Source organism: Stenella coeruleoalba (assembly GCF_951394435.1).
Source record: "Stenella coeruleoalba genome assembly, chromosome: 13".
Taxonomy (NCBI): domain Eukaryota; kingdom Metazoa; phylum Chordata; class Mammalia; order Artiodactyla; family Delphinidae; genus Stenella; species Stenella coeruleoalba.
This window is the reverse complement of record NC_137159.1, coordinates 55713244-55739899: the sequence shown is the minus strand read 5'-3', so window position 1 is coordinate 55739899 and position 26656 is coordinate 55713244. Positions and strand designations below refer to the sequence as shown.

The following is a 26656-nucleotide window of genomic DNA, read 5'->3' as shown; positions in this document are numbered from 1 at the left end:
GCAGGTCTGTCTCTCCCAGGCTTGGCCTGGCGGGGCTCAAGGTCAGAGACCTATCGTCTGACTTTGTGGCTTAGGGTCTGGGCCGTGGTGTGTGCCCAGCAAATGCTGGATGATTGGTGGCTTCAGGCCTGTCAGCCCAGCCATGCCTGCCTACCCCCTGCACACGAGTCCCCGGGTTAAAGTCATGGAAGCCGTTTTTTCACCCCTCAAGGGGACAGCGGGTCACATTAGGAAGGGGAGAGAGGTGCTGCCCAACATGTTCACCGAATAGTGCAGCCCGTCCCAGGGACCAAAATGCTATGTAGAAGCCAAATGCAGGGAATAGGGTCTCTGCTCAGCCTTGAACCGCCTCCCACTCACCTTGTACCACCACAGCCAGTACCCTCCCACCAGTAGAAACCGCTGCACTTCAACAGTTTGCCCTCTCCCCACCCCTCCCCCCATCCTCTCTCACCCCTTGTCCCCTCGCCCCTCCCGGTAGTAACTACCTTCCTCACTCAGTGCTCTGGCATATCAGTTATTTCCATCTCTAACCCCTGGAGTTGAGCAAGGGCCAGGGTCACTGTTCCCATTTCACACATGGAGAACAAGTCCTGGGAGGGGTACAGTGGGTTGGGACCAAGGTTAGGACCAGGGGGTCCTTCCATGCAAGGAGAGTGTGGAGGCAGCCTGAAGCCCCGCTTCTCTCCCATGAGGGGACACCCAGACCCCCTTTAGAGAGTGCCTTGTCAGTGGGGAGAGCTGAGGGGCAAGAAGGATCCCGGGGAGGGTTAGGAGTGTGGGCCCAAAGCCTGTGACCAGCCTCTACCTGGGACTTCTCGAGGGGGAGAGACAGCAGTGCACATAGGCCACGGGGACCATCTGGTCATTTCCCTGACGTCAGGTCGGGAGAGTGAGCCCGGCTCCTGAGAGGGCAGGGGGTGGCGGTGTTGAGGGGAAGGGCCCAGGGAAGGGAGGACCAAGGAAATGGCACGTGGAGCCCCATTTGCCCCTAGAGCTGCTCGGAAGCCAGGCAGGTACAAACGTGGGGAGAGATGGTATCAGAGGGAAGGTGCCTGGTGTTCATTCAGCACCCACGTTAGTGCCCCTTGAAGGGGGTGCTCCGCGAGAAAGGGCTCAGCGCCCCGCCTCCAGGAGCGCTTGGACCTCTCATAAGAATGTCTGACTTAGAAATGACAAATCTCAGGTCCGGCTGGCGCAGGATTGGCCCGCTCCCCTCTGTGGCAGCAGGGGGTGGCGAGGCGGGGAGTTCCTAGGAGTGGCTCTACCAGCGAGAAAAAGGCGGCAGCGGAGTGGAGGACTGGAGCAGGGGGCCATGTGGGACAGAGACACCCGGGGAGCCCCCTTGGAGGGGCCTGGCCGGCACACCCATTTCCATCACTTGGTTTGGGTTCTCAGTATTTCTGTGGGTTTCTGACAGCGGCTGGTGAGTTTTCAGAAAAGGGAAGATGGCCGGAGACACACCAGGTTTTAATACCCATCCAACCTGTCCCCCAGGCCACCTCCCTCTGCCTGACATGTTCTGTCTCCCACCTCAGCATCCACACGGCACCCATCTGCCTCCCTCCCGGGCTGTGGGTGACCCTCCTGGACCTTGGCCACCACTCCTGAGGACTTTTAACAGAGGGAGGGCATCCCTGTCCACAATATCAGAGGGTTGGACTAAGAGGATTAAAACAGTTGGGGGGAGGGGCTTTGGCCCCCATCGTCAGACCCTGTATCTGAGGCCTAGAGGCCTGTGGCTGGGATGATGAGTAGGGAACCAGTCCCAGGCCCTTCTGTCCCCTGCAGCAGGGAGGACGTATGTCTACTGGGGGCAGACGTTCATTCTCCTGAGGCGGCTAGGGCTGGGGACACATGGCGTTCAGGAGGTGCATATTTGGGGTTTTAGTGGCTTCTGTGTAGCCCTTCGGAAGCCTTGAAGGCCACGCACCCCCAATGACTTCGGCTGTGGACAACAGGGGCAACCACTCTCCCCGCCAAAGAAACCCCTGATTCATGCCCAGTGCACGCCTTGTGCCTGGGGGCCCCAGGTCAACAGATGTGTTAGCCCAGGTGGTCTCAGACACTGACAAAGGCGTATTGAACAGAACAGAAGGGGAGAGATGGGCAAGATGGCTTTGGGCCTGGGGGAGGGCGGTGAGCTTGCTCTGGTGACCTGGAGACCCCTGCCCCCATCCAGCATCCTATCCTGGTGGGGTAGCAGCCACCACGGGTTCCAGGGCCAGAGAAGGGTACTTGGGGCTGAGGAAAGCCAGGGCAGGGGGTCCAAGCCGAGCCAGGAGCCTGAACTGGATGGAGGTGGTAACTTCCCAGGCTGAAGATCCTCACGTGGTCCCGCAGGAGAGTAAGTCAGGGGCCTCCCAGGGATCCAGGTGGGCAGCCCATCCCGTGAGCCTGAGGACCTCTCCCAGGGAAGCGTTCTGACTTTAAGGGCACACCAGGGCTCCAGGCTCAATGTGGGAGCTTCTGTTCTTGCTTCTGTCCCCAGAGTGTCCCTTCATCTTGGGGAACTGGCTTTGAACCCTCCTGATGCCAGAGCCAGATGGACCCGAAGGTAACTTACTGGTTTTCCTTAGAACAGCTGAGGCAGCCTTGCATTTTCAAAAGGAAGTTTGTTAGTATTGAAAAAGACAAACTGGAGATGACAGAAAATGCAGCTGTCTAATTTCTAAAGCAAGACTTCTGCTCTCACAGTCCTCCAGCTCCGGCCCGGGCCAGGGCAGCTGTGTGGCCCTCTGCCTGAGCTGGAGTCCCGGAGCCCCTGCCTGTCTCCACCTGCCATCATGCTCTGTGCTTTGGAGACATCATCTGGGACACACGACTCCAAGCCAAGACGCTTTTCTCTCCCTGCCACCCACCTGGCTCCTGCAGATGTCCCTTGTCCGGTTGGTTGAGGGACCCTGTGCTGGCAACAGTCCAGGGAGTGACCCTGTCCCTCCAGCCCAGAGCCTGGCAGTCTTCCCTCCTGTGGTACCGCAGCAGGGCCCCCGTCCTGAGAGGGCCTTCCTGGTCAGCCCTCCTCCGAGATCTCCAGCGACACCTCTGCCTACAGCCTCTCTGCGGCCACCACCTTCCCAGAGGGCACACGGCACCAGGCAGAGGGCTGGTAGGTGTTCTCGTCGCTGGCGGAGGCCTGCCAGCCCTGGGTGAGGCCCAGCAGGGCCCGGCCCTGGCAGAGGAAGTTGGGATTGGAAAAGCAGTAGAGCATGGGGTCCAGGGCACTGTTGAGGTAGGTGAAGGCCAGGGAGCCATGGAAGAGCTGCGAGCAGATGTCCAGGGTGCAGCAGGCGTGCAGGCGGAAGGCCACGATGGAAGCTTTGCCGAAGATGATACTGCACAAGATGCAGACTGTGTAGATGGCCACGATCGCGGCCAGCATGCGCACGGCCCTCCGCGGGCCCGCCCGCACGTCCGGGCCTCGGCGCCAGGTGGTGAGCATGATGTTCATGATGGCAAAGAGGATGGGCGCCAGCGGCAGGAAGAATTCCAGCACGAACAGGGCCTGGTGCCAGGGGAGTGAGGCCGAGGGGCTCGTGCCCAGCTGGTAACTGAGGCAGGAGTGGCTGGAATTGGTGGTCGGGAACAGGTGCCCGTTGAGGAGCAGGATGCCCCCCCAGAGTCACCCGGCCCCCCGGGCGGCTGCCCACACGGAGGCCCTACTCAGCACGTGCTGAGGCCGCACCACCTTCAGGTAGCAGTCGAGTGAGACGGCCGCGAGGGAGACCGTGCTCGCTGAGCGGTTGGTGGCGATCACGAAGAGGTTGACTTTGCAGGCAGTGGCCCCGAAGCGCCAGGTCTCGTGGAGGAAGTAGTAGTCCACGCGAAGAGGCCGGTTGACGATCAGGAGAAAGTCGGCCACCACCAGCCTGACCAGGAACACAGTGTTGGATGTCCAGGGCCGCACGTGGAAGCAGCAGAGGAGGAAGGCCAGGCTGTTCCCCACCAGGCCCAGGACAAATTCCACGCTCAGGACTGGCGCCAGGAAGGCAGACACCATCAGGGAGGAGGCCGGGTGGCAGGGAGCCGGGGCCTCTTCAGGTGACCCCAAGGCAGTGGTGAAGGCAGAGGGCGAGGAGGAGGGAGGGAGTGAGTAGGGAGAGAGAGAAGGAAGGGGAGAGGGAGAGCTCAGGTTATGAAATTCCATGGGCTGCTTGCGCCGGGGGTCTGAGAGACGTTTCTACCGTCATCCTACCCCCGCACGAGAGTGTTCAAGGATTAGTGCTTGCTATCAGCCGGCCACCGCGATGACTCAGTATCCTGGGGTTTTCCTCAGCATCCTCGCAGCCACTGAGAAACGCTGTGTTCCTATTTGCAGGCAAAGTGGAACCCTGCAGCCTGCCCTCCCTCCCTCCCCGCCTCTCCCGCATACCGAGTGGCCTGCGTGTGAGGTCTCTAAGCTCGGCCTCCGTTGGAATCTGCATTGCCCCTGGCAGAGGAGGATGCAGGGCTCATCAGGGTGAGTGGAGGCTCAGAGAAACCCTGAAGTGGGAGGAAGGCCCAGCTGGGGTGAGGTTGGGGAGAGTGTTCACAGCCCTGAGTGGTCAGACATTGGCCTGCCTGAAGGCAGGAGCTTGTCCTGGCAACTCAGAGCCCTCCGGTTCATGCAGACCACCCTGGACCCCTCCCACCCCATCATAGACGCAGACTGGGTGGCTGCCTCCCTGCCCCCACCAGCTCTGGCAGCAGGGACTGTGGAGCCAACAAGACATCGTCCTGGGAGAGGGAGGCGGGAGTCCAGTCAACACCCTGACCGTCGTGCTCACAGCCTGGTGAGAACAGCCTGCTGTACGTCCGCCAGCCTGCTGTCGTTATTCCCAGATTCCTGATGCTTCCAAAGTCTGTGATGGTCCCAAGTCCACATCCGTGATGAAGTACATCCCACAGGCAGAGGGCTCCCCTGCCAAGTTTCTACTGCCATGGCCTGGGGACATGGGGGCTTCTCCCACAAACAGAACAATCCTGAGAGTCCTCAAGGTTCCCTGCCACTGTCCAACCCACTTAGCCGGCCATCACCCAGTACTCCCTGCGGAGAGGGGAGTGAGGAGCTGTGGCTGGCTTCAGATAAGGTACGAGTCCTGCTCCCTTCTGCGTGGTGTTCTCATGAGCCCATGGCACCAGGCCTGCGGGCAGAGATGAGGGCCCGGGGCTCCTGGTAACCTGGGACAGCACCAAGAGAGGCTGTGCTTCCAGGCTCCAGGATCTGACATGCCCCGCCCCCTTGCCTCCATGCCAAATGGCTGTGGTCAGCAGGGCGCTACGTGCTGCCAACTCTGAGTCTCTGGGTTTCAGACGCAGTGGCCGTTGGCCCCTCTCCCACAGACCCTCCAGGGCTTTCCACTGCCCTGGGCTCCCACTGGCCAAGGCTGAGGGCAGATAGGCCATAACCACGGGGTGCAGGGTGGTGGGACCACCAGACTGAGCTTTGAATACAGACAAGCCTGGGCTGGAAACAGCTGCCTGCTTTCCAAATCTCTCTGAGCCTCATCTGTAAAATGGGGTGCTACCACCTTCTTGGAGAGTTGTAAGGATTAAATGAGGTCATATATGTGAAAACATCTAGCAAATTCCCTGGCACAGAGTTGGTGTTCAGAAAAACGGGAGATCTAATTTTTGTGATTTTCTGTCTTGGATTAGGCCCACCCTTGGCACTAGGGGCCCCTTCTCGTGGCCACGTGCACCCTGCCCAGGGGGCCTCCCTGGGACATTCGTGTGTTCTGTCCTCAGCTCCTGTACAGAGAAACACATCACTGCAGCCCGAGCACACGCCCAGCCTCTGCCCTCACTGCCCTGAACTGGTGGAAGCTTAGGGGGAGGCTGGTGGTGTTTCTTCATTGCCTGTAGGAGAGGAAATCCTCTAGAGCGGTAGGTGGGTGAAGGTCCCGACATCCCTCAGGGCCGGAAGTCCTTTCAGCAAAGTCAGGGTCTCCTTTGCCGTTGTCAGTGGAGGGGATCGAAGCAATGAGCCGGCAGGCTGGGGCGGGGGAGGCAGGGTTCAGACCCAGGTTTTCTGGAGGAAGCGCTGACTCTACCCAGGGACCTGTTTCATCCAGATCCAGCTTCAGTTCCCCCCACGTGCGACCCCTCACCAACTTCTCATTGAAGCCCCATGAAACCGAGCCCAGATCTCCCTCTGCAGGTTGCATGATTCGTCTCTACCCATTGCTGCGTCCCGGGCTCCCAGCACTCCTGGACCCCACGGGGGCCTGTACATAGCAGGGGGGAGAAGGGGGAGGAGGCCAGACAGCCCTCCCCCGCTGCTGCCAAGCTCCTGAACAGCTTTATGCCCCTCTGAAGGCTCATCACAATGTCTGTGTATTAACTGTGGTTAACTCCAGCTGGGGGGATTTTGTGTTTTTAGTATTTCTACGTTTTCTACAATGAGCACAAGTCACTTCAGTTACTGGGGAGAGAAACCTCAACAGATGCTATACTTTAAAGTTATGTAAAAAGAGTAAGTGAGAAAGAGAAAGAGGCAGAGGGACATCAGCTGTGCCGCAGGACAGGCATAGGAGCTCGCATGGAGGCGCCACACACAGAGCATGAGGGCTTCTCTACAAGCAGGGGGACCCGATCACAGACCCTCCACGAGGTCCACGGTCACCCAGCGCTCCAGATCTCCCTCCCCCCTGCACACGCACACAGTCATGGGAGCACCAGGTGTCTGGCAAAGATCACAGGCTGTGTGTGTGCAGACCCGTAGGTGCCCGTCTGTCAGGAAGCCTTTACTAAGGACCTTTTGGGCAGCAGGCAGGTGCTGTGCTGAGCCTGTGGACAGAGGGATGGAGAGGACCCTGGCCTCAGGGAGCAGTCTGCCCAGCAGAACCCTGCAGGGCAGTGGGCTGAAGGCTGTTAGGGGTGAAGGAGAGCTAGGCCCCCAGGAACCTGGCAATCCTGGAGAGGACAGGAGGAGGATGGATGGCAGTGATGTCCAGGACCCGGCCCAGGAGACCCTGAGTCACTCGGCAGCAGTGCACGTAGAAGCGGTGGGGCTGGGAGGGTTACTTGGCAGGGGTGGCGCTCGGGGGCACCTGTGGCAGCTCTGGGCCCGCAGCATGAGGATAGGTCACCCCAGGGGCTTCTTGCGGGCAGGGTCCTGAGTCACAGACAGGGCCGTGGAGCCTTGCCCTCGTTCCCAGCTGTACCTGTGGCGACGCAGGTGGGCGGGGCTCAGACAAGGCTGGGATCCCAGGGAAAGGCGGGCAGTCCCACAGTTGGGGGTAAATCCTCCCCGGGTACTCACGCGGTCCCAGCTGGCACCAGGAGGCTGTCATCGGGGGTCAGGCTCAGGCGCTGTCCTTCCATCGTCACCACCGAGGAGCCCTCCTAGGAAAGAGGAATAGGAGAAACAAATGGAGGCTGTCAGGCCGCGGCACCTGTCCAAGCGTCCCTGAGTCAGCCTTGGCAAGGAGGCCCGGGAGCCGGTCCGGGCTGTGGGCACCCCAGGAGCAGCTTGGTCCTCACGGGCAGGCAGGAGGCTGTGCCCCGCCCCCCCGCCCCACCCCCGGGCCCACTTGCCAACTGCCACAGCCACACGTCCACGTCCTGTCTCGGGCCTTCGCTGCTGCCTTGTCCACAGACCATCACCTGCGGGGAAGTGACACGGAGCTTTCCGGCACATCCTGCCCCACGTGGGAGATGGCCTTGAACCTGGCCCCGAGACACCAGGCCTGCGTGGGGCAGCGATGGGGCCCGCAACACAGCCTCATTTCCAGGTGCGGAGCAGACAGCTGGCCTTGGAGAGGAAGGCTGCCCAGGCCACAGGGCCCCCTGGCCACCTGCTGTTGGGGATCACACATGCCTGCCCTCCACATCCACCTACGTTTCTGGCCCCTCGGATGCACGACACAACTACTGCTGACCCATGTGGAGGCACGCCTACCAGGGGCACACGAGGCACGTGTGTGTACATGGCTCAGTGCAGATGCACGTAGCACACACGCATGAACTCCCCAGAGGATGCCCACCTCCCTTCCTCGTGAGAGGTTAGGAGTCTGGCCTAAGGAGGAGGAGGAGGGAGGTGGAAGGGGATGAATGAGAGCGAGAGGGAGGCCGAGCACCTCTGACCTGCATCAGCTGGAACCCACAGCTGCTGTGCAGGCCACGCTCCCAGCGGCCCAGAGTGGGTGGGACTCAGTAGATGTTGGCTGGAGTGAACTGAAGCAGGGAGAAGGAGGGGTGTGAAAGAATGGGGTGGGAGGGGCGTGGTGGGGCGCGCCGGCTCTCACATCCCTGTGTAAGCTCAGGGCTCGGCTGGCTGGGCCTTTTAGGGCAGGTTTGCATCCAGTGATCATCCCTCCACGGGGGTATCTAATTCAAACTCCAAGGGATGTACCAGTGGCAAACGGTAAAGCACAAGTGAACGTGAGCCTCCTGTCAGGTCTCCTCGTTGCCACACTTGCCCTCCTGATCCAGTCCTCACTCAGGCTACAGTGATCTTTCTGAAACACCACTGTAGCCTGGTCAGTCCCCTGCTCCCCGCTTCAGCACTTGGGTGAAGCTCTCTTGCTCCCAGGATTCGTCCTTGCACGTTGCCCAGCCCAGGAGAGCTGCTAGCATGTGGGCACTGCCTGCTACTTTGGCCATCTACCAATTGTATCTGCTGCCCCCACTCCCCTGTCCTGGTTCCCCAACATCAGCTGTTTGCAATGTCAGCCTGTTTCAAGCCTCCATGCCTTTGCTCAGGCTTCTCCTTCACCTGGAATGGGCTCTCCATCTCCCTTTCTTCCTTTTGCAAACTCCTACAATAGCTTTAAAACTCAGCCTATATATCACCTCCTCCAGGAAGTCGTCCCTGACTTCCCTCACAGCTTGGTTCTTCCTTTATCCTCCTATGGCTTCCTGTAGCTTCTCTACCAAAGAATGTATCACATGATCGTGGCAATTGTTGATTAACTTCTCCATTTACTAGACCATACACTCTCTGAGACAGTGACTCTATCTTATTTTCCTACTAAAGCCTGAAACATAATAGGCACTCAATAAATGTTGAATGGAAGGAGGCAAGCCTTGTTTGGGTCTCTCTCTGTGCAACTCTCCACCCAACCCTCACCCCCAAATATCTCTTTCCCTTCTGGCTGCCAAGGCTATGATTGGCCAAAGGCCCAGGAAATCCTGGCAGGGAGATGACCCCAGACCCCCAGGAATCTCTCAGTGGATGCAGCAACCCCCTACTCCGAAGGCAAAGAAAGATTGCTGGGGACCACATAACCTCCATGGGCTTCCACTCACAGCAAAGCCATCATTCTCAGAGTCAGGGAGGAAACAAGAAGACCTATGCTTGTGTCCACAACCTCCAAGACTGGCATGTGAGTGTGTGTGTGTGTGTGTGTGTCCATGTGTAATTAGTTCCCATCTCCCGGGGCTGCTGGGCAGATGCCCTGGGTGGCCCAGGGCTGTGTTACCTGGGTCTCATAGGTGTCTCCAAACAGGCTGAGGGGTATGCCAGCGTGCAGCTCCTTGCGGTGGCCAGCCAGCCAGGCCTCCAGCGACATGGGCTCCATGACGGACCGTGTGCTCAGGGGGAATGGCGGTTCCTTGAGCAGCTGGTCTGCACCCACAGCACAGCTGTGGTCAGCGTCCTCTGGCCCCACCGGCCCCGCCCCAGAGGGCCCAGTTCCCAGGGGTCCCAGCTCCCAATGGCTGGAATGGGCTCTGGCTCCAGCTCAAGGACCAAGCAGCCATGGGGGGTACTATTTGGTGCCATCCTCTTGTGCCTGGGGTACAGGGCAGAGCACTCAAAGGGAGACTCCCTGCTTACCCAGAGCCAAGACCCGCCCTCCTCCGGAAAAGGAGGGAGGGGGAAGGGGAGAAAGATGGTTCCTAGTCGCCTTACCAGGGTTGGGTTTTCCTGTTCTGTGCTGCTCAGAGCTAAGGAACCTGCAGGCACAAAGGGGGAAGAGTAGTGGCTAGTGAGACGCGCGCGCACACACACACACACACACACACTCATACACTCCGGGGTGCAGGAGCCCACACACACTCATGGTGCCCTCACACAATTTGTTGTATATCCACCATCCTTTCCCTCCCCTCCCCAGGGGGCTTTCCACCCTGGGGAGGGGCAGACTTTCTCCCTAAATCCTGGACTTGATAGCTCCAGGCTGGCAGGTACTGCCGAGGAGCACTGCTGGGCTGGGTCTGCTCTCCCCAGCCAGAGCATGGGGCCTCAGGAGAGCGAGGGGCAGGGGCTGGGCTGGGGGGCTCACTCCTGGATGATGGGGGCCAACTGTGTGCCGAGATCCTCGCAGTAGAACCACTTCTCAAACAGGACGTCAGTGGTGTCGCCTACGTAGTACCTGCCAGAACAAAAAGTGGGCACCCAGCTCCCCACCTGGACGTCCTCAGGGCAGCCTCCCTCGGGCCTGGCTCTGCTTGTGATTGGCCGGGCCCAGGCTGGCCCTACAGAGCTGACGGCCTGCTTCATCCTGTTAGCGCGACCTAGTGGCCGATACACGCTCACCCACACTCGGCTCTCCCAGGAGCCCCCGTGTGGCCCCAACGTGGGTGGGCTATTACCGACCCCGTTCCCATAGCTCTTACTGGTTCCCCAAACTTGACCATTTACAAAGGAGATAGAACTCCGAGGTTCAGGGAGAAGCTGGGTAACTTGGCAGGGATTACACAGCCTCTAAGTGGCAGAAGCAGGGCAGACTGGAGACAGTCTTAGAAACACAGCATCAGTGACAAATGCTTTTCCAAAAGGGGAAGCTGAGGCTGAGCCTGATCCGGGCCCTAGTGTGCCGGCACTCTAGGTCAGAGCACACGGAACCTTAAGGAACCAACGTGCTGAAGACGTCCCCCAGATGAGGGGGTCCTTCTTCTGGGGTCATGGATGGCTCTGAGAACTGGAGCAAAGCGCTGGGCCTCTTCTCTGGAGGAAGGTCCATACGCCTGTACACATAGCCTCTAGTAGACTCCCTGAGGCCCACCCAGGCCCGCAGCCCGGCCTGGCGTGCGGCTCCACCGGCCTGAGGAGCGCGGGGCAGACCGGGGCTGGGCCTCAGGGCCCTGTGTATGCAGCACGTCTACTGACTGAATGCCTAATCCCCAAGCTTAGCTCCCAGTGCCGGGCCAGCTCTGCTCTTCGGCTCCTCCTGAAAAAGAGAAGTGGTCCTGCTTATGGGCGATGGTTTGTAGACACACAGTGCATCCACCCTGCCTGACACCCTAAGTTCTATCCTGGGATGGAGCTGGCCACTGGAAAGCCTCATAACTGGACCTCGATGCCCTCCAGGAACTGCCCTCAGAGTGGCATTTTAATGTTGAGCCCCTGGCTTTTATTAAAGGTCAAAAGCAGCCAGATGAAATCTGTTATTGAATTTGCTGTAAAAGTGTTACTGAAGACGCCGTCCTCTCCATCACTGAAGACTCCCCATATAAAGCCCCATGTCAACAATTTATTTTCGAATTTAAGGCCAGGCAGCTATTTCTACAACAGACTATTCTGCAGTAGATTAGTATGCAGTCATTAACATGGCGTTTTTTGCAAAGCATTTAATAGCATGAGAGATACTCATGAGTTTTTTTATGTAAAAAAAACAAAACTCAAACCCATGCTTGCAATAAGACTGCAATGTTGTAAGGTATAGATATGCATAGAAAAAAGATGAGATGGACGTCTAAGTGCTTTGTTAGCTTTGATTGGCGGGATGACTTTTTTCTGCTTGTTTTCTCTTTATTTTGTTTTATTGAGATATCATTCACATGCTATCAAATTTACCTTTTACCTGACAAGTCATTTTAATTTTGTTCATTTTGCTTTCTTGTACTTTTCCAGATTTCAAGATTGATCATGTATGACTTTGGTAATTAGAAAAAAGGGGAAGAATTTTTTAAATGTCCATTATAACACAAGATGTGGACATTTTTAAAATGTCCATTATAACAAAGTTTTCTGATTTCAGTAACTTGCTGGGAAATTTTAATTTTCTTAGTTAAAAAATATAAAAAATAGCTTAGCTTTTGGAAAAATCTGGGTCCCCCTGAACCACAGGCTGAGTCCTCCTTTCAGAGGATAATAATCGGGTGACTGAATGGAACAAGATGGGAACTCTGTTCTAGAAATCTGCTATAGAAACAGAGCACCCATCTCCTCACCCATATTCGTCCCCTCCTTGGTGTTTACTCACACTCCCATCTAGGCTATCCCAGTCCTAACTTCATATTTCTCTATAATGCCAGCTCGGCCACTTTCTAGCAAACTCAACTTCCCCGGGCCCAGTTTCTTCATCTGTAGAGTACATAACGGTACCCACCGGATAGGATCGGTACCCACCGGATAGGATCATTGAGAGGGTTAAAGGAATAAATACACATAAAGCGGTGCCCAGCACACAGTAAGGGTTATTCAAATGTCAGTGCTGGGTGTGGAATGAGCTGGGGTAGAGAAACAAGAAGAGGGGCGCACTGGCAGAGACTCAGCTCTGGGGTGGGAGGCACTGTTCCGGGCTGCCCTGGGCCAGGTGGGTTTGACTTTGGCATCCATCCCCCTGCCCTTCCCCAGCAGACCTCAGTGCAGAAAGCACAGGTTCTGGGTCTTCCCTGGCGGTCCAGTGGTTAAGACTCCACGCTTCCACTGCAGGGGGCGTGGGTTCAATCCCTGGTCGGGGAACTAAGATCCCACATGTTCTGGGCCCAGCCAGAAGGTGTCAGGCTGATGGGCTCCCAGGCGGTCACAGAGAACACCCCGCCTCCCCGGCATCATCAGACCCACCCTCCCACCTACCCCAATCCCTCCCCATCAGCCAGCAAATGCAGGATCCCCATTGCCACCAACCCTCTCGGTGGCTGAGTGGCTTTCTTGGGTCTATCTAGGATCCCGCTGCTTCCCCCACATCTCTGCGCCAGACCCCCAGACCAGGCCCATTTACCTGAGTGCATCTAGCTCCGTTTTCAGCCGCCTCCGCTCAATCACCAGCCCCACTGTGTTGGCAAACCTCTGTGGAGAGTGGGGGACCCCAGCGGGCAGGAGGAAGATCTGCAGGGGTGGGGACAAGGTGCCAGCCCCCCACGGAGGCCTCAGTGCTGCAGCGTCCCAGGCCTCCCCAGCTGACCACAGTCCAGCCCAGCCCCCTCTCTTCCAAGCCTCCACCCGGAGACTAGAGGAGATGTCAGGCTGTGCTGAGATGGACAGCCTTGAGGAGGAAGTGCCTGAGGACGGGGCCGAGGCAGGCTGGGCAGGTAGGAGGGCAGGAAGAGGCTGGGAGCACAAGACCACCACAAAAGCCAGGAGAGTGGACATGCTGGGGTCCTGTCCTGGGGCCCAGCCTTACCTCTCCCTGCCGAATGACCACATCCCGGTGTCTCCCTTGCTCCAGGACTTGGAGAAGCATGTCGCCTTCCAGCTGGTAAAACACCTGTGGCAAAGGACAGCAGACAGGCTTGGACCCTCCCCAGTCCCTCTTCCAGGTCTTTGGCCTGAGTTCTGACCAGGAAACCTGAGGAACTTCCTGAAGGCCTCAGGGTTCATGAGCACCTTGGTCACTCTCACGTGAGGCCTCAGCCTCCCCTGACACAGGCCACAGATAAAAGGGCTGGGGACACATGAGGATCATACCTTGACATTAAAGTGATGACCAAAGTACCCAGGACGTAACAGTTGGTGTCTGGCTTGAGGGCAGGAGGCTGGCTGAGATGCTTAGCGGACAATTCAGGGACCCATCAGCCAGGTAAGGAGAACTACCCATTTACTGCATCCTAGGGGCTGGGCGAGCACTTTCCTATACGGACAGGCTGTGTTTTATTGTGCTGCGCTTTATTGCGCTTCCCAGATACTGCGTTTTTTTTTTAATTGAAGGTTTGTGGCAACCCTGCATTGAGCAAATCTATTGGGGCCATTTTCCCAACAGTATTATTTCTAAGTTAAGGTATGTATACTGTTTTTAGACATAATGCTATTGCACACTTAATAGACTACAGTATAGTGTAAACATAACTTTTACATGTAGTGGGAAACCAAAAAATTCATGTGACTCACTTTATTGCAATATTTGCTCTCTTTCAGTGGTCTGGAACCGAACCTGCAATATCTCTTAGGTATGCCTGTACATTATCAGAAATCTTTGTGACAACCTCCAAAAATATTATGAGCCCCATTCTGCAGAAAAGAAAAAAGGGAAACTGAGGCTCAGAGAGTGAAGCAACTTGCCTAAGGTCACACAGTTAGTCCTGGAGCAGCAGTTTGGACCTGAGTCTGAGTGTAGCTCTGGAGCCAGTGCTAGCTCCTCTGGCCACAGTGATGCCCTGGAATGGGGCTATGCTGGTCCAAATCCCTCTGGGGGTCGACTGGACACATAAATGGCCATGTAAATGGTGGACTTGATGCTGGAAGCTGGGATGAGTTGGGGGCTCTGGGGATGGAAGCACTCGCCCCCTGCTGTCTCCCTGGGGTGGGGAGCGGGTGCCGCAGGGCTCCTACCGCATTTTCTTATTCCATCCTAAGTCCCTAATTAACGTGTTTACTGAGATTACCCATGGCACTGGGAGGAGGAGGAGGAAGACACATTTTCTCTTTACCAGTCACACATTGCACGGGTGTTAAGAGCCCCAGCCAATAGCTGAAGAGGTGTTATTAGTAATAATTATTACTATCGTGTAAGGAGTTAGAGGAGATAGAGGTTCTTGTCCCAGAGTCTACTAAAAGAAATCAAGTGAGCTCAGGGAAACTAGAGAAATGTGGCTTTACAGTCTGACATGAGGACAAGCTGACACAACCCCTCTGAAGGGCAATGTGGCAAAGGGCAGGAAGAGCCTTCACAGCTCACACCCCTGTAAGGGTTTCTTGGGATGCAGGACCTTCCACGCTGAAATTGTCAAAGTCCAGGGAAAACCAGGACAGTTGGCCACCTTACAGCTTGTCCTAGTCATTCCACCTCTAGGAAAGTGGCTGCAGTGAATCAGAAATGCACCTGGCTCGGAACTTCCCTGGCGGTCCAGTGGTTAAGACTTTGCCTTCCAATGCAGGGAGCGCGGGGGTTCGATCCCTGGTCGGGGAGCTAAGATCCCACATGCCTTGCGGCCAAAAAACCAAAACATATAAACAGAAGCAATATTGTAACAAATTCAATAAAGACTTTAAAAAAAATGGTCCACATAAAAAAAAAAATCTTAAGAAATGCACGTGCCTCAGGGCCGACGTACATGGCTGATACATGATACCGTATCACAGCACACAGTAATTAAAGGCATAGCATCCAGTGTCACCTGGCCCTCAGCTCGGCCAGGTCACCGTGTACTTTTGGCCAATTCAGTTAGCCTTTCTGTGCCTCGTTTCCTCATTTATAAAATGACAGTATCTACTCAGAATGTTGCTGTGAAGTGTGCCCAGGATGCTGTGCACAAAGGTACCCAGCACTTAGTTATTAATATTAGCTATTACTAGCTATTAATATTAGTGATGGAAGGGATAGCAAAAATAATGCTAATAATAGCAATAGGAGAAATGGCACTATTTTATGATAGAGACAAAGTAGAGAACATTATGCAGCCATTAAAAACGATGTCTCTGAATAACTGTTAATAAAACGGGAAAATACTAAAGTTATCATATGAAAGCAAGATTCAGAGCTACACCCAGCAGGTTTCTAATTATGTAGCCATACATGTATAATCCAGGTGGTGTTCACCATGGCATCCCTGAGTGGTGGGATTATGAATGAGGTATACATTTACGTTTGTCTTTCCTATATTCTGCACGTTTTCTACAATAAACAATATTTACTTTTATTATTAAAAATAATTCATGCAAGTTATTTAAAACAAATAAGAAAAAACTTATCAGGCTCTTCTAGGGAGCAATTCTGCAAACTCCCCCCAAACCCTCCTCAGCTGGGAGGAAGCCCCTATGTGTTTGTAGATGCGGGAGGTGTCCTGCCATGGTTATGGGGAGAGGAGGAAAGACCTAGAGAATTCTAGGGAGGGGGCCATACCCCTTAGGCCCCACAAATATCAGGGAAAGCTGGAGTGGGCGGCAGGGCTGGAGTGATGGTCTGGGCCAAAGTCAAGCCCTTTCTGGGCAGGCTACAAGGTGTTAGTGGCCATTCAACAACTTAGAAAGAAATCTTAGAAAGTGGAATTTTAGAGGCCTGTCCTGTGATGAGGGACAGGCCTAGCCTGGAGCAGAGGTGCAGATCCTGAACAGCAGAAAATCCCAAACAGCCACGGGCAATCCAAAAGGAATGATGCTCTGTTTGGAAGTAAATGATGTTTGGGGCCTGTGGCTAACTAGAAGATGAACTGTACTGGCTGTTGAATCGAATCTGGCCTCCGCAGCCTGGAAAGGCCTTACAGGCAGGCGAGGGCAGAGAGGGGCTGAGGGTGCAGAGAACCCACGTGTATTAAGCACCTAAACCCTGTGCCAGGCTCTGTGCACATACCCTGCCCACACTGCAACCTTCCACCAGCCAGGGGCCGGTGTCCCCCGTGAGCTGTGAGGAAACGGTCTCAGAGAGGTGATGTGATGGGCCCTGCCAAATCACATGGTTGGTAAGAGGCAGACTCCAGGTCCAGCTGACTCCCAGCCCAGGCTCCCTCGCACCTGTGTGCCCCAAGGGAAGGAGTCAGTAACTGGAGTGTGTGTGGTGGGTAGAGCCCGGGCACCTGAAAGGCTGCTGCAGAGGCCTCAGTTCAGCCAGGAGGAGAATTTGGCTCAGTGACTCCCTTCCCTCACCAGGGAGGAGCCTGGCCCCTGGACTCTCCTCAGATTCAAGGACAGGTAGGGACAGACAGGACGTTGACCCTCAGCCCTGTGGCTGCCAGGGCCTGTGGCTGGCACTCTCCCCCGCCGCAGGTAGGACCAAGCCATCACAGATTGATGGGAATTCCCAAATTCCTCCCAACCACCTGAGGGTCTCTCCAGAGTGGGGACACCTGCTCAAGCCAGCCCTCCTCACCCGCCAGCGACCCAGCTGAGCCAGGGTTTGGTTTGGGCCCCTAAGTGGATACCATCCACTTGGGGAGACCTTGAGGTGGGGCTGGGACAGAGGTGGTAGGGGGCAAGAAGGGGAGGAAGGAGGGAGGGAGACGGGAGAGGTGGGCACTGAGACCTGGGCTCACAGGGTGGAAGCCCCTGGAAGACAAGATGGGGGTCCTGAGGCTGACTGAGGCAGGCAGGAAAGACCCTGTGACTGGCCTCATCTCCCCCACTGAGGCCACTCCCAATCCAATCCCATCTTCTCTCTGTAGTTTCGATTTTCCTGCTGACTTTTTCCAGAGGAAAATGGCCTCCAGTGAGGTGTGTTGTGAGAAGTGGGTGGCGGGAGAGGGGCGGGGCCTAGGACGGGAAGAGGCGAGGGGTTGGCTGGCCCGGGGTCCTCCCCGCTCTGCCCTCACCCACGCCTTAGGTGCTCGGCAAATGCTTGTTAAGCGAGTGATTCTCCTATGTTCCCTCCAGTCCCCGGCTGCGGCTGAGACACCAGTGGTGGGGGGTGGAGGCTGGTGACCAAGCTGAACCCCGGACCTTGAACCCCAGCATCAGGCCCCCCATACTGAACCTTTGCCACCAGAGATTCTGATAGCTGGGAACCCATCTGTGTCTCTCAAGGGGGCCCATCTTTTTTTTTTTGAGTTTACTTTTGTTTGTTTACTTTGGGGTTGATAGCACAGAAATACAGTTCAAAATTCAAGGTACAGAAGGGTATTTAGTACAAATTCCCCCTCCCACCTGCCCACCCCTCCATCAAATCGCTCCTAGCAACTGATGTGTCTTGTGCCCTCTAGATAAGGAGGGGGCCTCCCAGCCCTCTAGATAAGGAGGGGGTCTCACTCTGGAGGCCAATCTTGCATTACTCAGGTTTGGGGGCGAGGGGCCAGGGCATCCTCCCCCGGAGCATGGACGGCCTCTGTGCCTGGGGGCTGATGCCCAACAGCTGGAACCTCTCACACCCGCAGAGGCTGGACTCTTTCCCGGGAGTTGTCAAGGGTGTCACTGGATGCCCACAACTTCGGGGCAGCAGTTTTACCCTGTGGTTTCAGTTGTGCCCCCTTCACCCATCAGTCATCTGACCACCCGCCTCTCTCATCCACAGCTCTGACCCTGGCAGGGGAAGTGTCCCCTCCCCCCAGGCTGGGTCGGTGCGGGGTTGGGGGGGAGGGGGGCAGTCTGCGGCCTACCTCCTCACCCTCCTCGATGTGGTAGTCCTTCCTGGTGTTGGGACCCCCGACGAACATGATTTTGAGCTGCTTCTGGTGCCTGCAGTGGATGAGAGGGGAGAGGTCCTGAACCAGCTCGTGGTTGTACAACCAGAAACTAACACAACCTTGTAAAGCGATTATGCTCCAATAAAGATATGAAAAAAAAATCCCACCTCATGGGGCTACTGGAGAATTAAATGAGAGGATGTGAAAACACTTGGCAGTCTCGGGCTTGTCAAGGTGTTAGTGATTGGAGCTGTGTGGTTTGAGGAGCCGCCCTGCTGGAGATGTTCAGCGGACCCAGCAAACTCAGGACTGTGAACCCGGAGCTGGGGCGCACACGAGGCAGGGCCACCCAGGCGAATGAGGGGGAAGGAGGTGAAGGGTCCACAGCGGAGGGCCTCAGAGGTCTGCCGGAGGAAGACGGTCAGCCCTGTTGGGTGCTGGGGCAGAGGTGGCCAGGGAGGGCCTGGTGGGGGTCTGTGAGCGCCCAGCTGCAAAGCGGGGCCTGGGAAGAGCACCAAGTGGAGATCCCCCCGCAGGAGCTGACCCTCTGACTTCGCCCTCTGCCTGCAGCTTCCTGAACGGAGTGTGCGTGTACGACTGGGCTGTCCCCAGGCCTCCGTTCTACAATTGATTCTGGGGTATCCTCCCCACCCCCCAATTTCAGTGGGGGTTGGAGCGCTGTTTCTCAGCCCTGGGGGACAGGGCTGCCGTCTGGCATCGGCATCTCTTTAGTCTCCGTCACCCAGCCATCCTCAGACGTCAAGGCATCACGCAGTCACCAGAAAGAGGAACAGACGAAGGTGGTGAAACCCGGAACAGCCCGTCCTCACCCTTCCCTGAACATCACGAGAATGGCATCCCCCTTTCTGCAAGCTTCTGGGTTGACGAACTCCGAGCTGGAGGTTGAGGGGTGCAGATGGAGAAGAAGGGGGTGAGGACAGAGGGCAGGAGGGTGGGGGCGTGCGTGGGACTCACAGGAGCTGGTTGCAGACCGGGGGCAGGAAGGAGGCGCGATTCTCCTGCACCCAAGCCTTCACTCTCACGGGGCTCTCCATGGTCCCCCAGGAGCCGCGCTCCAGAGCCGTGTGTTCCGCGCCGTCGGAGGGGCGCGCCTCTGCCCGACCGCCTATTGGCCGCCTGGTTAATCAGCATCCCGAGGGTCAAAGGGCGGGGCAACCACCCGTGACGCGCTGTGGCCCCTCTCGGACTTTGGTCTGGAGCCCCCGCGCGCTCCGCGCCGCCTGGTCCAGCCTCGCAGCACAGTCTGGGCGCCCCGCCCACCCGCGCCGGAGTAGGGCGCCCGATTCGGGCGTAAGTCACAGGATCGAGAAACTTCCTGGTCCCTTGTCCCCAGACTTTCCGCCTGGGCCCCAGAGAAACCCAAAGAAATCCTATGAGGGGGAGAAGGCGGGTTTGTAAACCAGAGCGCCTGAATACAGCGGTGCTGGCACTGGGTTGGGGCCTCAGTTTCCTCATCTGAAAACTGGGAATGTCTACACAGCCATCTCGGGGTTGCATAGCGGCCACCATAGGCCCCGATTGATGTTAGTCCCCTATCCTTTCACGAGGACAGAGGTCGGGCCAGGGTCCGCAGATTTCTTGGGGGCTGCTTGCTCGGCTCTACCTGTGGCTGGGTCGGGAGAGGACAGGAGGAGCAGCGGGGGGCGCAATGCTGGGAGCCCCGGACGCAAGACAGGTACTCGCTGCGCCGGGCTGGGGGGCGCCGTCCATTCACCTACGTTCGCAGGTGGCGGACAGAGCACCGACAAGGTGCCTGGCACTGTTCTCAGCTCCTTTCGTGTCTTGGGGGCATATTCAAGTCACACCACAATTTATGAGGAGTTTTACAGATGAAGAACCGGGCACTCGGACCTCAGGAATCTGGGATCCGGGGTGCGGAGGGCGGACAAACCTAATGGGCTAACGATTCCAGCCTGGGGTGAGAGGCGCTAACCCGGGACCCTCGGGGCGCAGGGAGACCCGATGCTTGCCTGTGTGGGTGCGGAGGAGGGGGAAGGACGATTGGACACCTGCTTTCTTCCCGACTCAGAATTCTTAGGAAGATTGCGCCTGTGTGTTGGAGGAGGGAGGTGAGGGTGGGGGAGAAGGAACATAGCTCAGACACCAGCATCCAGACTGTAGAGCTTAAGAAACTCGAAACTCCTCCGACTCCTGTCCCCCATCCCATCTTGGCCACTCCCTGCTGCCTGGGGTGGGCGGGTTTTCTCAGCACCCTCAGACACAGGGGCTCCTTGTGCAAATCAAAACCCAGTCAGACGAATTACTTTTATTAAGTAAAAACTGTATTTGAAGATAATACTTGCAGTTTGAATTAAAGATATTTTTTCATAGAAAAAAATCTGGAAGTGCCAAAATTTTGGCAAGTCATCTTTGAGTTATGATTTCTTCATATTTCTGCTTATCTGTATTTTCTAAATTTTCTGTAATAAATATATATTTTTTTGAAAAAATAAATTTTTTAGCTTGGAAAACAAAAACAAAAAAACCCCAGTCTGATAGCAAACAAGACTCCTGCCCTCCCCTGCTGGGATCCTCCTGTTTCCTCTTCACATACCCCTCCCCTCCCCGCTTCTCTCTCCTTTTTCTTTTTAGGTATTTATTTAGTTTTTTTTTTTCTTCTGAGCAATTTCTTTCTAGAATCTTGTTTGGCACCAAAATAACTCAAACCATATTCTTTGTCTTTCTCATCTACAAGTAATCAGAGGAGATGATTGGATGTTTGTTAAATGGATGGATGGGTGGGTGGGTGGATAAAAGCATGAATGACTTCCCACTACAAGGAAAAAAAACCTCCATGATTTCAGCCCAACAGATGTTCTGATATGCAGTTCAAAGAAAAGAATGACAGTTACCCTGCATTTTACTTTTTATTTTTTTAAACTTTTTATTTTATATTGGAGTATAGTTGATTAACAATGTTGTGTTAGTTTCAGGTGTACAGCAAAGCGATTCAGCTACACATATACATGTATCTCTTCTTTTTAAAATTCTTTTCCCGTTTAGGTTGTTGCATAATATTGAGCAGAGTTCCCTGTGCTATACAGTAGGTCCTTGTTGGTTATCCATTTTATTTTTATTTTTTTAATTAATTTTTATTGGAATATAGTTGCTTTACAATGTTGTGTTAGTTTCTGCTGTATAGCAAAGTGAATCAGTTATACGTATACATATATCCACTCTTCTTTAGATTTCCTTCCCATTTAGGTCACCACAGATCATTGAGTAGGGTTCCCTGTGCTAAACAATAGGTTCTCATTAGTTATCTGTTTTATACATAATAGTGTGTATATGTCAATCCCAATCTCCCAATTTGTCCCACCCCTCCACCTTCCCCCCTTGATAACCATAAGTTTGTTCTCTACATCTGTGACTCTATTTCTCCTTTGCCAATAAGTTCATCTGTACCACTTTTCTAGATTCCACAAATGCAATATTATACGATCTTTGCTTTTCTCTTTCTGACTTATTTCACTCTGTATGACAATCTCTAGGTCCATCCACGTCTCTGCAAATGGCATACTTCGTTCCTTTGTATGGCTAATATTCCATTGTATACATGTACCACATTTTCTTTATCCGTTCCTCTGTCGATGGACGTTTAGGTTGCTTCCATGTCCTGGTATTGTAATCAGTGCTGCAGTGAACATGAGGTGCATGTATCTTTTCGAATTATGGTTTTCTCCAGATCTCTGCCTAGGTGTGGGGTTACTGGGGCATATGGGGCAAACTATTTTTAGTTTTTTAAGGAACCTCCCTACTGTTCTCCACAGTGGCTGCACCAATTTACATTCCCACCAACAGTGTAGGAAGGTTCCCTTTTCTCCACACCCTCTCCAGTGTTTATTGTTTGTACATTTTTTTTTTTTTTTTTTTTTTTTTGCGGTACGCGGGCCTTTCACTGTTGTGGCCTCTCCCGTTGCGGAGCACAGGCTCCGGACGCACAGGCTCAGCGGCCATGGCTCACGGGCCCAGCCGCTCCGCGGCATGTGGGATCCTCCTGGACTGGGGCACGAACCTGTGTCCCCTGCATTGGCAGGTGGACTCTCAACCACTGCGCCACCAGGGAAGCCCAGCCCTGTAGATTTTTTGATGATGGCCATTCTGACCAGTGTGAGGTGGTACCTCATTGCAGTTTTGATTTGCATTTCTCTAATAATTAGAGATGTTAAGCATCTTTTCATGTGTTTGTTGGCCATCTGTATGTCTTCTTTGGAGAAATGTCTATTTAGATCTTCCCCCCACTTTTTGATTGGGTTATTTGGTTATCCATTTTAAATATAGCAGTGTGTACATGTCAATCCCAAACTCCCTAACTATCCCTGCCCCCCACCCTTCCACCCTGCTAACCATCTCCAAAATTTACAAACAGCTCATGCAGCTTAAGATCATCAAAACAAACAACCCAATCCAAACATGGGCAGAAGACCTAAATAGACATTTCTCCAAAGAAGACATACAGATGGCCAAGAGACATATGAAAAGATGCTGGGCACCATTTGACTCCAATGTTCAGAAAGTCAACAATTCGAATTCTCTCTGGGTGTGCTGGCATTGTTTAGTCACAGCCACCCGGACTCCTTCCAGTTATTGACCCATGGGCTCCTTCTAGTTTCTGGCTCTTACCAACTCACAGCAGCCAGCTCTCCTCTCTGCACACAGGAGCTCATGTGCAACGTGGAGCAAGAAGCAGTCGCTGCCCGAGGACCAAAGCTCATCAGAGCCTGTCCTGGTTGCTGGTGCCTGGCTCTGCTCTCCCCTGGATGGTGGTTGCCTGCCCAGGTCACTAAAGCCAGTAGATACTTCCAGGCTTCGCTGAGTCTGGCTGCTAACAGTCTGATCTCTTCAATCTGTCAACGGACAGAACTAGTTTCTCCAGCCGATCCCTATCCCAGCTCACCTTGGTCTGTCTCTGTCTGCCTCTCTGTCCCGCTTTCCCTCCCTTTCATATAATTAAGCAAATGTTTAAGAACAAACATGAATAAAAGGGCTAGGTCATGAACTGTACTGGTTATTTGGAAATCTGGGTTCTGGCCCTGCTATCTCTTTATCTTGTATTATTGACAAGTCTGTTTTAAATTTTCTAGACATACGGTTGGTTTGAGGGGGTTTTTTTGTTTTGATTTTTGTTTAGCTATCATTTTGTTTTGTTTATTGTTTCTAATTTTATTGCATTGTGGTGAGTGAAGATGGTCTGTGTATTATTTTTCAGTGGGGATGTGTTAAGATTTCCTTTGCAGCTTAGTCTATGGTCAATTTTTGTGAATGTGTATTCTCTGCTTGGAATGTAGTTTTAAAGGTTTCTGTTAGCCTAACCTGCGGTGTTACATAAATTATCTCTTTTCTAGTTTATCAAGGTGCTCATGGGTGCAAATAACAGAGGCCCCAGTTAAACAATGGCTTAACCAAGAGAAAGTTAAAGACTTATATAACTGGATATGCAGAGGAAGAATGAGCTTGTGAACTAGTGGTGTCATAATAGACCCTGGTTCTTTCTGTTCCTCAGATCTGCTAACTGCAGCATCAGCTTCATCCCAAGGCTGATTCCCTGAGGGGTCAAGAGATGGAAACTATCCATAGCTTTTCTTTTAGATGAAGGGTTCTCAACCTTGGCACCACTGACATTTTGGGTGGATAATTTTTGTAGGGGGCTGTCCTTTGCATTGTAGGATGTTTAGCACATTCATGGCTTCTCCCCACTAGATGCCAGTATCTCTCCCCGAGTTGGGACAACCAAAAATGTCTCCAGACATTGCCAAATGTCCCTGGGGGGCAAAATTGCCCCCAAGTGAGAACCAGGTGTGTTTACTGGCAATACAAGTTTCACATGCCCCAACCTGAACCAATTACTGGAGTGAAGGGAGAGATATTCTGATTGATTTATTCAAATTAAGATTTGTGCTTGAAACTGGAGGCAGAGTTGGCTTCCCCCAAAGTCTGTGGCCATGGGGGTGGGGTGGGATATTCACATAAAACTCTGCCTCATGACTGGGAGGTGGGAAATGATGCTTGGAAGGTAGTGAACCATGTCTACTACACCTGACTTACTAAGTTTTCTTTGACCCATTCCCCCCTCTACCTTCTAGTCCTATGTGTCTAGTGGTTATTATTTATTTATTTATTTATTTTGCGGTACACGGGCCTCTCACTGTTGTGGCCTCTCCTGTTGCGGAGCACAGGCTCCGGACGCGCAGGCTCAGCGGCCACGGCTCACGGGCCCAGCTGCTCCGCGGCATGTGGGATCTTCCCGGACCGGGGCACGAACCCGTGTCCCCTGCATTGGCAGGCGGACTCTCAACCACTGCGCCACCAGGGAAGCCTTATATATATATGTATATATTTTTTTAATTTATTTTTAATTTTATTTATTTTTGCCTGTGCTGGGTCTTCGTTGCTGTGCGTGGGCTTTCTCTAGCTGTGGTGAGCAAGGGCTACTCTTCGTTGCGATGCACGGGCTTCTCATTGTGGTGGCTTCTTTTGTTGCGGAGCATGGGCTGTAGGTGCGCAGGCTTCAGTAGTTGCAGCACACGGGCTCAGTAGTTGCGGCACAAGGGCCCTAGAGCACGCGGGCTCAATAGTTGTTGCTCGCAGGCTCTAGAGAGCAGGCTCAGTAGTTGTGGCGCACGGGCTTAGTTGCTCTGCGGCATGTGGGATCTCCCCTGACCAGGGATTGAACCCATGTCCCCTGCATTGGCAGGTGCATTCTTAACCACTGCACCACCAGGAAAGTCCTAGTGGTTATTTTTTAAATACATGCATGTCTGTAAACTTGTAATTTCTAATGTGTACTGTTAATAAGCATCTGTATCGACCCCTAGAACAAGTCAAGGACAAAAGAATCTGGGCAAGATTTAACTTCCTGCTGGAACTCCCTACTGGCAACTTCTATGTTGATATTGTTTAGATTATTATTTAAAAGTTTTATACAGGCAAGAGTTAGATGTTTTTATATGTTTTTCTAATGTATTAACCAATTATTAAGCTACTGTCTCTCAGCTCCAAACTCACTTTCTATACTCTGCATTATAAGGCAGGGCCTGGGATTCTGCAAACTCCATTTATGCTTTGCCAGCTGGTTCTGTTACCCCTGCAAAGTGGAGGTAATAGAGGGAGACTGCAGGGATGGAGAAAGGAGAGGGGACTTGCTCTTTCCTGGTTGCTTCCTGTCTCCTGGCTGCCTGTGGCTCCTGGGCTCATCACCTTGGCTTCTTCCCCTGGCAATTTCTAAATCCAATTTGCAATTTTTCCAGTTCTCGCAGAATCAGCTTTAAAGTGACCCCATCAGAGTTACCAGTTCCAGAAGCTGGCATGCCCTGTCAGAGGTCTGAGTTTCAATTCTGCAGAAGTCATTCTCCACTTTCCAAGGTTTAGTAATTCACCTTCTTCTTTGGTTCCCTCAGTCCTAGCGGGTATAACTGCTTCTTACAGTTGCTACTTCTGTGATACTGCAGATTTTTTTTTGACTTTTCAGCTACTAGTTAACAACTTTAAACCTAGTTAACAGTTCTCTGTATTACATTCTCTTTGTTAAACAACTGGCATGATTTCTGTCTCCTAATATACTTTTATAAGCTTAATTCTCTGTATTAAAAGATTTCTTTATGGTTGTGATTTGCAACTCAGGGAGGGTTAGGTTCTAAAATCGGGGCATCAAATAATAAAACGGATATACCCTCCAATATACTACTTCTCTAATGTGATCATAGTTGGCTGTTGGCCCTGGGATGGAGCCAGTAACTGCAGCTAAGACCCCACTGGACAGGGCAGGGCAGGGCAGCTGAGAAGAACGCCCTGCAACTGCATGCTGGTCACTGTCAGCTTTTCAGGGCTCTCTGCAAATAGAGCAGGAAGTTTATGTCTCCCTGTCACCTCACAGGTGGAAAGTCCTCAGGGAGACATTCACAGGCCAGCTCTGCTATGAGCTTTCAGTTTGGCTTATATGTCTGCTACATTTCCATTTTTTTCTGGCTCCAGGGCCAGTGAGCTCTCCCCCCTCCCTTCCCTCCCTCCTTCCTCCCGTGGAGATAATATTCTTTAGCTTGCTGGTCTTCTTTTCCCTCTTTGCCAGGGGCCATGAATGCTACTTCCCTTCAAATCACTCTGTGTTAGACACTTCCACTGCCCTCTTACCGCATCCCCCAACATCCTGTGGCATCCCCCTCATTCTTCCTAGCATGGATCTCACATGCCTTGGACAGGAGTGGACATATGTGGGCTCTTATGAGTCCAGGGCTGTGTGGACAGTGGCTAAGCTTGGCATTTCTTGTAGCCCAGGTGTCATGGCGGAATTCATACCTGCTACCTACAGATGAGGAAACTGAGAAATATCAGTCACTCCTACAGCTTAATTTAAAAAATGATCAAAAAAAAATGATCAAAACCCAAAAAACAAAAAAGACAAAAACAAAACAACAAAATGATGGGTGAAACATCTGAACAAACATTTCACAAAGATTCACAGATAGCCAACAAGCACGTCAAAAAATGCTCAACACCGTTA

The 26656-nt window shown here is 53.6% G+C and overlaps 2 protein-coding genes across 2 annotated transcripts; both read right to left on the bottom strand.

Moving 5' to 3' along the window:
- Window positions 1–2995: 2995 nt before the first annotated feature.
- OXER1 (oxoeicosanoid receptor 1) lies at window positions 2996–4147 on the bottom strand (the record flags this gene model as incomplete). Its single annotated transcript, XM_079940892.1, is given in 2 exon segments — window positions 2996–3622; window positions 3626–4147. Coding segments are annotated over 2 exon segments (1095 nt in total). The 3' UTR covers window positions 2996–3049.
- A 2542-nt stretch (window positions 4148–6689) lies between these two features.
- On the bottom strand, window positions 6690–19290 carry HAAO (3-hydroxyanthranilate 3,4-dioxygenase; the record flags this gene model as incomplete). Its single annotated transcript, XM_079941327.1, is given in 11 exon segments — window positions 6690–7145; window positions 7244–7326; window positions 7519–7587; window positions 9405–9550; window positions 9836–9879; window positions 10209–10298; window positions 12873–12979; window positions 13275–13358; window positions 18112–18190; window positions 19114–19262; window positions 19264–19290. Coding segments are annotated over 11 exon segments (957 nt in total). The 3' UTR covers window positions 6690–7066.
- Between the last annotated feature and the right edge of the window lie 7366 nt (window positions 19291–26656).